This window comes from Chiloscyllium punctatum, chromosome 36 (assembly GCF_047496795.1).
Source record: "Chiloscyllium punctatum isolate Juve2018m chromosome 36, sChiPun1.3, whole genome shotgun sequence".
In the NCBI taxonomy this organism is placed as follows: Eukaryota; Metazoa; Chordata; class Chondrichthyes; order Orectolobiformes; family Hemiscylliidae; genus Chiloscyllium; species Chiloscyllium punctatum.
Genome location: NC_092774.1, coordinates 14024426 through 14036847, shown reverse-complemented (window position 1 = coordinate 14036847; position 12422 = coordinate 14024426). Strand labels below are relative to the sequence as shown.

The window sequence follows — 12422 nt, the reverse complement described above, 5'->3', positions numbered from 1 at the left end:
CCTCCGAACCTTTCCTATTCATGTACTTCTCCAAATGTATTTTAAATGTTCACCTCACCTATACCCCTCATGATTTTATAAACCTCTGAAAGGTCACCTGTGCTCCAGTGAGAGTAGTCCCAGCCTCTGCACCCCTATGTAGGGAGATCCATATCCATTTATAATCTGTTCAATGCTGGTGCAGGCTTGAAAGACCAAATGGCCTACTCCTGCTCCCAATTCTCACTCTGTGTCCAGGACAGCAAGAGACCATCAGACAGAGGAGCAGAAACACGACCTCCCAACTCCTGTACTCCTGGAGGGCAAAAAGAAGACGTAGCTTTGGCAAATATGGTGAAGGAGAATCCAAAGGGTTTTTACAAATACATTAAGGGCAAAAGGGTAACTAGGGAGAGAATAGAGCCCCTCCAAGATCAGCAAGGTGGCCTTTCTGTGCAGCCGCAAGAGATAGGGGAGATACTAAATGAGTATTTTGCATCAGTGTTTACTGTGGAGAAGGACATGGAAGATATAGAATGTAGTCAAATAGATGGTGACATCTTGAAAAATGTTCATATTACAGAGGATGTGGTGCTGGATGTCTTGAAATGCATAAATCCCCAGGACCTGATCATGTGTAACCTAGAACTCTGTGGGAAGTGAGGGAAGTTGCTGAGATATTTGTATCATTGATAGTCACAGGTGAGGTGCCAGAAGACTGAGGTTGGCTAACGTGGTGCCACTGTTTAAGAAGGGCAGTAAGGACAAGCCAGGGAACTATAGACCAATAAGCCTGATATCGGTGGTGGGCACGTTGTTGGAGGGAATCCTGAGGGTCAGTATTTATACATTTGGAAAGGCAAGGACTGATTAGGGATAGTCAACATGGCTTTGCGCGTGGGAAATCCTGTCTCATGAACTTGATTGAGTTTTTTTGAAGAGGTAACAAAGAGGATTGATGAGGATAGAGTGGTGGACGTAATCTATGTGGACTTCAGTAAGGTGTTCGAGGTTAGATCTTGTGGAACACAAGGAGAACTTGCTCAAAGGTAGAAGACAGAGGGTGGTGGTGGAGGGTAGATTTTCAGACTTGAGGACTGTGACCAGTGGAGTGCCACAAGGATCGGTGCTGGATTCACTACTTTTCATAATTTACGTAAATTATTTTGATGTGAACATAGGAGGTATAGTTAGTGAGTTTGCAGATGACACCAAAATTCCAGGTGCAGTGTTCAGCAAGCAAGGTTACCTTAGATTTACAACAGGATCTTGATCAGATGGGCCAGTGGCTGAGGAGTGGCAGATGGAGTTCAATTTAGATAAATGTGAGGGGCTGCATTTTGGAAAAGCAAATCAGAGCAGGACATGTACATTCAATGGGAAGGTCCAGGGGAGTGTTTAGATTAGATTAGATTAGATTAGATTACTTACAGTGTGGAAACAGGCCCTTCGGCCCAACAAGTCCACACCGACCCGCCGAAGCGCAACCCACCCATACCCCTACATCTGCCCCTTACCTAACACTACGGGCAATTTAGCATGGCCAATCCACCTGACCTGCACACTTTTGGACTGTGGGAGGAAACCGGAGCGCCCGGAGGAAACCCACGCAGACACGGGGAGAATTTGCAAACTCCACACAGTCAGTCGCCTGAGGCGGGAAATGAACCCGGGTCTCTGGCGCTGTGAGGCAGCAGTGCTAACCACTGTGCCACCGTGCCGCCCACTGTTGCTGAACAAAGAGACCTTGGAGTGCAGGTTCATAGCTCCTTTAAAAGTGGAGTTGCAGGTAGATAGGATAGTGAAGAAGGTTTGCTTTCCTTTATTGGCCAGAGCGTTGAGTACAGGAGTTGGGAGGTCATGTTTCAGCTGTATCACACCTCGGTTAGGTCACTTGTAGAATATTGCGTGCAGTTCTGGTCTCCTTCCTTTTGGAAGGATGTTGTGAAACTTGAAAGGGTTCTGAAAAGATGAACAAGGATATTGCCAGAGTTGGAGGGTTTGAGCTATAGGGAGAGGCTGAAGAGGATGGAGCTATTTTCTCTGAAGCATCAGAGGCTAAGGGGTAACTGTGCAGAAGTTTATAAAATCATGGACAGGGTAAATTAGACAAAGTCTTTTCCTGGGCCAGGGGAGTCGAGAACTAGAGGATATTAGTTTAGTGTGAGGGGGCAAAGATGTAAAGTCCCCCACCATAACCACCGTATTATTCTTACTGATAACTGAAATCTCCTTACAAATCTGTTTCTCAATTTCCTGCTGACTCTTAGGGGGGTATATAATACCATCCCAATAAGGTGATTATCCCTCTCTTATTTCAGTTCCACCCAAATAACTTTCCTGGATGTATTCCCAAGAATATCCTGCTTAAATACAGCTGTAATACCAACCCTTATCAAAACACCACTCCCCACCTCGCTTGCCCCCTTTTCTACCCTTCCTGTAGCATTTGTATTGTGGAACATTAAGCTGCCAGTCCTGTCCATCCCTGAGCCATGTTTCTGTGATTGCTGTCATATCCCATGCCCTGACTTCATCTGCATTTCATGTTCGGCCTCTTGCATTGAAGTAAATTCAGTTTAATTTACCAATCCTAACTTGCTCTCTGCTTTGTCCCTGCCTACCCTGACTGCTTGACTCACTCCTTTTCCCAATTGTACCCATCTCAGATTGATCTCTTTCCTCACTATTCCCACCTTACTAGTTTAAAACCTCCTGAGCAGCTCTCGCAAATCTCCCTGTCAGTATATTAGTCCCCTTCCAATTCAGGTGCAATCCGTCCTCCTTGTACAGGTCACTTCTACCCCAGAAGAGATTCCAACAATCCAAAAATGTGAGCCCTTCTCCCCTGCACAAGCTCCTCAGTCATACATTCATCTTCTCTATCCTCCTATTCCTACCTTCACTAGCTTATAGCACCGACAGTAACCCAGATATTATGATCCTTGAGGACCTTCTTATTTCAATTCCTGCCTAATTTTCTTTGACACCAGAATCTCATCTTTTTCCCTTCCGATGTCATTGGTTCCAGTGTGTACAATGACCACCTGCTTGTCCCTCTCCCCTTTTGGAACATTCTGCACCCTCTCTGAAACACCCTTGATCCTGGCACGAGGGAGGCAACACACCATTCTGATTATTCGCTGCTGGCTGCAGAAATGTCTGTCTGTGCATCTGACTAGAGGGTCCCCTGTCTCAATCGAACACTTGGACACCAGCATACCCCTCATCACATTAGAGCCTCTCTCAATACCAGAAACTTGGCTGTTCATGCTACGTTCCCCTGGGAGTCCATCACCCCATACATTTTCCAAAACAGCATACTTGTTTGAATTGGGGATAGCCACAGAAGATTCCTGCACTACCTGTTTACCTCTCCTACCTTTCCTGGTGTTACTCCATCTATCTGATTGTATCTGCAGCTTTTCTCCCTTCCTATAACTATCTATCACACCCCCTAGCTCTTGTAAATTCCTCATTGTCGCTCCAACAGTTCCAGTCGATCTGATAGGATTCGTGACCAAGGACACTTGCTGCAGGTAATCCTCAGTAAGGTGGAAACTCTCCCTAATCTCCCATTTCCGACAGGAAGGGCGTATCTCTATATTAAAGGTCATCTTTGCTCAACCAAAATCTACAGACCCAGAAAATAACACTGTCTTTTTGCTCTTAAAAAGAAGTGCTCCAGGCTAAGTTAGCACTTATCACTTATACTTTTAAAATTTTAATCAAGAGATATTTTAATAAAACATTATAATCAAGAAAGAACCCATTCTGCTCACTTCTGAACAGGCTGAAAATTGAATAAAAAAAACTACATTCGAACCCAAAAGAAACTCAACTTTGAGGTGGCTGGGGGCGGGGCAAAACCATCGCCCCGCCCCCTATTGTTTCCGAATCCTTGGAGGACTCCTCCAACCACGCCCCCTGAGCTGAAGATGACGTCACTCACCAGGACCCCGCCCCCTCTCCGAACTCGCGCACGCGCAGTGTAGCTCCCGCAGCGGGATGGGCGGCCGAAGGAACAAGGACAGAAACCGCTGGGAAAGGCTGAGCGGGTCCGCGGGGGAATCCTTCTTCAGAACACGGACAGGTCTCAGAAACATCCCGGGGGGAGGTCGCCAAGTGAGACAGGGTAGGATTGGGAACCGCGGGGGGAGGGAGGCTGGGGAGGGGGAGGTTTATAAACTCCTCGGGGGAGGCCTGAGGCCTCCAATAAAAGCCCCACAGGCCCAGTGTTTACTTCACCAGCGAAGGACCCCTCGGGTTGCCTGGGCAACTGGCGGCCACCTTTGTGCAGGGATGGCGGAAGTTACCTTCGGGCCTGGTGCGCCCGGCGGCCATCTTTGTGAAGGTCAGGCGGAAGTTGCCTTCGGGCCTGGAGCGCCCGGCGGCCATCTTTGTGAAGGTCAGGCGGAGGTTTTCTTTGGGCCGGCGTCGCGGGCGGCCATCTTGGTGAAGGCATCGTCTGCTGTCATTTCCGGGAGAGGATTCCAACCTCGGGGGCAGCCTTTGTGTCAACTAGAATTTCCTGATTTCACTCTGGGAGACCTGGCCCTGAGCTTGGTCTGTGTGTGCCCTTAAAACAGGAAAAGGAAGTGGGAGAGAGAGGTCCAGGGGAGAAAAAAAAACACTTAGATGGGCTGTGAATTTGAGGTGAATTAATGTGATAATCTGTGGCACTGGAACAGAATGTGGGTCCTTCCAAGGTGGCAGTGACCAGGAGAGCATTGACATGTTGATGTTAGTTACAGTTTGTAGACAAGAGAAAAGGGCGAACACCAGGAGTGGAGGAAAGACATGAGGATGGATTTGAACTTCAATACAGGGGGAGGGATCATGTGTAGGATTCAAATTGAATACATTCAGTGAGCAGATAGGAAAAGTGTTCTGTAGGAAGTCGAACTGTCCCCTCAGTTGTTTTTTTAATCTCTTTTTTATATTAGATTAGATTACTTACAGTGTGGAAACAGGCCCTTCGGCCCAACAAGTCCACACCGCCCCGCCGAAGCGTAACCCACCCATACCCATACCCCTACATCTACCCCTTACCTAACACTACGGGCAATTTAGCATGACCAATTCACCTGACCTGCACATCTTTGGAGTGTGGGAGGAAACCGGAGCACCCGGAGGAAACCCACGCAGACACGGGGAGAACGTGCAAACTCCACACATTCAGTTGGGGAATTGAACCCGGGTCTCTGGCGCTGTGAGGCAGCAGTGCTAACCACTGTGCCACCGTGACGCCCTAATCTTTTGCTCACAGTGATGTCTTTTGTACATTTCTTTTCAGGATGACGCAAGTTTCAGATGGGAAACTCAAGACAAACATCATAGCATGGAAACAGACCCTTCAGTCCAACTCATCCATGGTGACCAGATATCCCAACCTAATTTAAATCCACTTGCCAGCAACTAGCCCATATCCCTCTGAACCCTTCCTATTCATACACCCATCCAGATGCCTTTTACATGTTGCAATTGTACTAGCCTCTACCACTTCCTCTGGCAGCTCATTCCACACACGCACCATACTCTGAGTGAAAAGGGTGTCCCTTGGGTCTCTTTTATATCTTTCCCCTCTCACCCTAAGCCTATGCCCTTTAGTTCTGGACGTCCCCCACCCCAGGGAAAAGACTTTGTCTATTTATCCTATCCATGCCCCTTATGATTTTATAAACCTCTATAAGGTCATCCTCCAACGCTTCAGAGAAAACAGCCCCAGCCTATTCAACTTCTCCCTATAGCTCAAATCCTCCAACCCTGGCAACATTTTTGTAAACCTTTTCTGAACCCTTTCAAGTTTCACAACATCCTTCCGATAGGAAGGAGACCAGAATTGCATGCGATATTCCAACAGTGGCCTAACCAGTGTCCTGTACGGCCACAACATGACGTCCTACACCATTAATTAATATTCCGACTAATAAAGGAAAGCATACCAAACACCCTCACTATCCTATCTACCTGCAACTCCACTTTCAAGGAGCTAAGCACCTGAACTCCAAGGTCACTTTGTTCAGCAACACTCCCTGGGACCTTACCATTACGTGTATAAGTCCTGCTAAGGTCAGCTCAAGATTTGACATTTGGATGACTTGGGCCATAGCCTGGGGTTTGGATCACCAGGTGCTGGGGATTTGTAAACTTTTAATCCCATCAATTTCCCCAACACCATTAGTTAGAGGGGAGTGAGATGGTGCTTTCAGTTTTGGGGAATAAAAAGAAAGGATTCCGTAGAAAGTAGAATTTCTACTCTGCCCTGACAGTGATGACCTTTGTAATCTCTTTTTACAGAGTATTTGAGGATCTGAAGACGGAAATTTCAAGATCAACAGATGAAGGGCTTATGCCCGAAACGTTGACTCTCCTGCTCCTCGGATGCTGCCTGACCTGCTGTGCTTTTCCAGCGCCACACATTTCGACTCTGACTCTCCAGCGTCTGCAGTCCTCACTTTGACTTCAATGTCTGACAGTCACTCAGTCCATCGGAACCGCAACAGTTTTCAACTGAGTCTGTGAGAAGAAGGAAAGCATTTTGGTTCCTGTTTGGGTAGGTTTTCAGCATCAGTGGGACTGGATGAGAGACCCTACTGTCGAAGCACATTGAGTGTGGGGCGTGTAGCAGTTATACGGCCTGGGAAGAGGAATTCACGACGTGGAGAGCGTCTACACGTGTTTGTGCGCGGCTGAAGCTTCGGCCATGGAGAAACCCGAGGAATCCTGCCCCGTGGAGAAACCGTGGAAGTGTGGTGACTGTGGGAAAGGCTTCCGTGCTCCGTCTGCCCTGGAGATTCATCGGCGCAGTCACACCGGAGAGAGGCCGTTCTCCTGCCCTGAGTGTGGGAAGGCCTTCAGCAACTCCTCCGCCCTACAGGCCCACCAGCAGGTCCACACGGGGGAGAGGCCGTTCCCCTGCACCGAGTGCGGGAAGATCTTTAGCAATTCCTCCATCCTGCTGAAGCACCGGCGGGTCCACACGGGGGAGAGACCCTTCAGCTGCACTGAGTGCGGCAAGACCTTTACACAGGCATCTATCCTGGTGACCCACCAGCGGATCCACACTGGGGAGAGGCCCTTCTCCTGCCCCGAGTGCGGGAAGGGATTCAGTCAGGTGGGCAACTTGCGTACGCACCAGCGGGTCCACACGGGGGAGAAGCCCTTCACCTGCCCTGAATGTGGCAAGGCCTTCAGCTATTCCTCGGACCTGCTGAAGCATCAGCGCGTCCACACCGGGGAGAGGCCCTTCAGTTGCCCCGAGTGCGGGAAGGGCTTCAGCGATTCCTCCGACCTGCAGAAGCACCAAAGGGTCCACACGGGGCAGAAGCCCTTCAGCTGCCCCGAGTGCGGGAAGGCCTTCAGCGATTCCTCTGCCCTGGTGAAGCACCGGCGAGTCCACACGGGGGAGAGGCCCTTCAGCTGCCCCGAGTGTGGGAAAAGCTTTGCCCGAGCCTCCAACCTGCTGACCCACCGGCGGATCCACACGGGGGAGAGGCCCTTCAGCTGCCCCGAGTGTGGGAAGGGCTTCACCCGCTCCTCCCATCTCCGGAGCCACCAGCGCGTTCACGTACCATCACAGGGGGAATTGAAGGAGTGACGGCCGAGTGCCATTATCGATTGGACTATCAACCCAGTTCCAGGGATCCCGGCTTCACTTCCCATCGTGACAGATGGTGGAATTGGAATTTGGTCAGAAATCTGGAGTTCAGAATCTAACGGTGAAACCATTTTATGGGGGGTGTGGGGGTGGAGAAACCCCCATTTGATTCACTCAGTCGTCCCAGCTGCATCCTTTACCCGATCTGTCCTGTACGTGACTCCAGACCCACAGCAAATGGGTGAGGAGGAACTTACTTGGATACAGGGTATGGGTTGAAATTGCTGAGTGAGGCAACACTTCCTCTGGGTTATGGTTGGACCGAGGATCCAATTACAAAGAGACAACTCCGTGCTGACCAATATTAAAGGGGGGGGGGGGGATGTCTGTGTGCACTTTGATCTTGAGGTGTTTTTTTAAAAATCTGCTATGTTTTCTCTGTCTGTTTGCTGGGGAGAATCTGAAGCTGTAACAAAGTTGGGTCACAATAAAGGTTACCTGAGCTTACCCCCCCCCCAGCTCAGACTCTCATTGAAGGCTTTGAGCTCCAAGAGGTTTTTGTTTTAAAGCTGCTCATTTCTTTCAGCCTCCTGCACTAAGTTTCCAATGTCGTGTATCAGGTGGAGCAGTGAATGAGCAGCCAGTATCGTGAGAATTTTTTCAGGAGTGCAGAGTGTGCGCCATGTCATCAGCATTGTAAGGTTTCCTGGCAGCACCAGGAGCTGTGGGCTGTGTTCACTGGAAACGATGTGGAAGTGCCAGTGTTGGACTGGAGTGGATAAAGTGAAAAAATCTCACAGCACCAGGTTATCATCTAACAGATTTCTTTGGAAGCACTAGCTTTCAGACTGCTGCTCCTTCATCGGGTAGCGATGGAGCAGGAACATATAGCAACCGATCACAGTGTTATACTACTGATAGGATATATTGAACAAATCAAGATTCTGGTTTAGTCTTTCATCTTCTAGAATGGGTTGCGGGTTTTGGTTCATTAATATGTAAAGCTTAGAAGTACTTTTGAGTCACATTCTTGAGATGACTTAAGGTTTTATGGAAATCAGTGACATCTCAGCTCAGTATATGAAGGCTGTGAGGTTTGACTCTGTCTGTATCCCAATCTTGAATCAGACTGGTTCCATTTCCAAAGTAGGAATTTATAAAATATTACATGGATTGGCTGCCTACAGACTGTGTGCTTTTTGGATCAAAATTGAATGTATCTGCGAATGCAAATTTACCCCATAGACCTGTGTGTGTCTGTGCACGTGACTGTGTGTGAGAGTTTGCCTCAGAGTATATGTTTGCCTGTGTGCATGCTTGGTCATGTATGAGTGTGATGGAGTATAAGCCTGTGAGAGTGTTGGGTGGTGTGTGTCTGTGTCCGAGAGAGAGCGTGTGCACAAGAGAAGTTTAGATGAAAGTGAGGAATTGCATTTTGCTTAAAAAAAAGGGGGAGGACTTGTCGCAGTTAGTGGCAGGGCCCTGAGTTATGTTGTAGAACAGAGACATGGGGGTGTGGTTCAGGTACATAGTTCTTTGAAAGTTGCATCACCGGTAGACAAAGTGGTTAAGAGTTGTTTAGCCCACTTACCTTCATTGTTCACACCGTTGAATGTTGGAGTTGGGACATCATTTTGAAATTGTACAGGATGTTGGTGAGGCCACTTTTAGAACACTGAGTACAGTTCTGGTCGCCCTGTTATAGGAAGATTACAATTAGAGAAGATTCGGTAAAGATTTACCAGGATGTTCCAGGTCTGAAGGGTTTGAGTTATAAGGAGAGGCTGAGACTTTATTCGCTGGAGTGGAGGAGGTTGAGGGGTGACCTTATTGAGATTTGTAAAATCATCAGGGGTGTAGGCAAAGTGACTAGCAAAAATAGTGAGGAGCATGTTTGGTTAGGTCGAGTCACGGGGAAAAATAAATATTGGCTCTACCGTCTCTTTTTCTCCTATTGGCATTTGGACACTTAAATTTGTCAGTAATCGCAGCATTGCCACAGAGTGTACAGCGCATGCTCCTCGGTGTCAGCAAGAACGGCGGAAGCCTTGGAGGACCGGAAGTAGGGTAGTCCTCCTGCCAATGAGAACGTCCACTATTGTCTGAATGCGGAAGTTGTCCTTTGAGCTTCTGATGCTGCTGCTGCACCTATGTCTCTGAATGAAGATTGAGCTTCACTCCAGACTGCAACTTCCTTCCTCTGTTTAACATTGTGAGTACGGGACTCTCTTTTCTCACCCTCTTTTCCATTTCTTTATTTCATTGTGGGATTCAATTCTTGACTCGCAGCAACTGAATGTGTAAAGGCAGTGAATCCAGGGAGGAGCAGACTCAGAGGAATTGAGTTCAGAAGTGGGGATGCCTTCCTGCAGTTCGGGGGGTCATTGAATATATTCAAGGCTGAACTCATCTGATTTTTGAACAACAAAGAGGTGGATGTTTCTGAGGGAGGGCAAGAAAATGGTTTCAAGACCAGTATAGAACAGTTACAGAGTCGGACAGCACAGAACAGACCCTTCAGCCCAACTAGTCCGTGCTGACTATGTTCACAAACTAAACTCATTCCACCTGCCTGTGTTTGGCCCATATCTCTCCAAACCTTTCCTATTCATGTCCTTATCCAAACATCTTTTAAATGTTGTTACTGTACCTGCATCCACCATTTCCTCTGGACATTCATTCCACACAAACCACTCTCTCAAAGGAAAAAGGTGCTCCTCATATCTTTTTTAAAATCTTTCTCCTCTCACCTTAAAAATTTGCTCCTAATCTTGAAACGACACCTGCCATTCACCTCATCTATGCCCCTCATGATTTTATAATTCTCTATAATGTCGCATCTCAACCTCCTGTGTTCCATTGAAAACATCCCAGCCTATCCACCGAGATGTAGGTAGATTAATATCCAGTTATGATCTGTTCAAAGCTGGTGCAGGCTCGAAAGACCAACTGACCTACTCCTGCTCCCAACTCTCTCACTATGTCCAGGACAGTAAGAGACCATAAGACAGGAGCAGACATTTTGGCCATTCACCACATCAGGTCTGCCCCTACCATTTCAGTTGTGGCTGATCAGTTTGTCAACCCCATTCACCTGCTTTCTCCCAATACCTCTCGATCCCCTTGATACTCAAGAACCTATCTATCTCCGTTTTAAATCTCCTCAGTGACCTGGCCTCCACAGCCTCCTGTGTCAAGGAATTACATAGATTCACCGCTCTCTGGCTGAAGTTTTTCCTTTTCTCCATTCTAAAAGGTCCTCTTTTCCTAGTCTGTCTTACCAATTGAAATATCTTCCCAATGTCCAGGTCGTTCAGTATTATGTATGTTTCAATAAGATTCCCCCCCCCCCCCCCCCCCTGCTGTGAGTGTGGGCCTATTAATCAGCATGAACCAGACCTTTCAGGATGAGGTACAGCAGGGATTAGGGTCAGCAAACTGAGAATGGAGGGAGAGTGTGTGGGGTGGAGATTTTCAGCTTCTCTGGAATAAGGGAGGAAAGAGATATAAATCAGAATTGATCGGATGGGCTGATCGGCCTAAGAGTGGCAGGTGGAGTTTAATTCAGAGAAATATGAGGTTTGCATTTTGGTCAAGCAATCCAGGCAGGACTGACACAGTTAAGGGGAGTGCTGCAGAACAAAGAGACCTTGGTATGCTTTCCTTTATTGGTCAGAGCATTGAGTACAGGATTTGGGAAGTCCTGTTGCGGCTGTGCAGGACATGTGGTTAGGCCACTTTTGGAATCCTGCATTCAGTTCTGGTCTCCCTGCAATAGGAAAGATGTTGTGAAACTTTGAAAGGGGTGGGAAAACTTGTATAAGGCTTGTTGGCAGAGTTGGAATGTTTTGAGGTACAGGGAGAGGCTGATAGGCCAGGGAGCATCAGAGGCTGAGGGGTGACCTTATAAAAGTACAGAAGGGGCATGGATCAGGGCAAGGTCTTTTCCCCAGGGTAGGGGAGTCTAGAACTAGAAGAACATAGGTTTAAGGTGAATGGGGAAAGGGAAGTGTGCAGAAACTTTTTCACGCAGAGGGTGGCGGATGTATGGAACGTGCTGCCAGAGGAAATGGTGGAGCCTGCCATAATGACACAATATAAAAGGCATCTGGGTATATGAATAGCAAGGGTTTAGAGGGATATGGGCCAAATGCTGGCAAGTGGAATTTAGGATTAATTTAGGATGTCTGGCTGGCGTCTGTCTAGGTTAGGGTGGACTAGCCATAGGATGTGCAGGTTAGGTGCATTAGTAAGGGTTAAATGCAGAGCAATAGGGGTTGGGGAATGGGTGTGGGTGGGTTACCCTTCGGAGGGTCAGTGTGGACTCCCTGGGCCGAGTGGCCTGCTTCCACACTATGAAGCTTCTCCAAAGGGAAGATGGGTTTGGAGACTGCGCAGGCGCACCGCGGAGCAGGCGCAATGTGGGGGCCCCCCTCGATCCATTGATGACGTCACAACGCGGAAGTGGCCATGTCAGTTTCAGAGTGTAACTCCCTTCACTATGGGGAACTCTTCATCCAGGGAGGGAGGGGGGAATCTGTTCACTTGGAGCAACTGGAGTGAATCCAGGGAGGGAACAGACTCTGCAAACTCAAGGTGAGGAGAGACGGATAGATGGGGGGGGGGGGGTAGGGTAATGAAGAGGTGAGGGGGGAGAGGGTAATTAGACAAGGTCTTTTCCTTGGGATGTGGGAGTTAAGGGTAAGGACCGGGGGTGGGGGCGGTGGTGATTTAAGCGACCTAAAGGGGTATTGTTTTCATGCAGAGGATGGTGCATGTATGGAATGAGCTGCCAGAGGAAGTGGCTCAGGCTGGTTACAATTGCAGTATTTTAAAAGTCATC

The 12422-nt window shown here is 48.2% G+C and overlaps 1 protein-coding gene across 1 annotated transcript in view; it reads left to right on the top strand.

Moving 5' to 3' along the window:
- Positions 1-8086, top strand: part of LOC140460009 (uncharacterized) — a 122309-nt gene extending 114223 nt beyond the window's left edge. Inside the window, exons 7-8 of the mRNA XM_072554414.1 lie at positions 3935-4545; positions 6608-8086. Coding sequence (XP_072410515.1) covers positions 3935-4545; positions 6608-7579 — 1583 coding nt within the window. The 3' untranslated portion in view covers positions 7580-8086. The remainder of the gene's footprint in view (positions 1-3934; positions 4546-6607) is intronic.
- The last annotated feature ends 4336 nt before the right edge of the window (positions 8087-12422 follow it).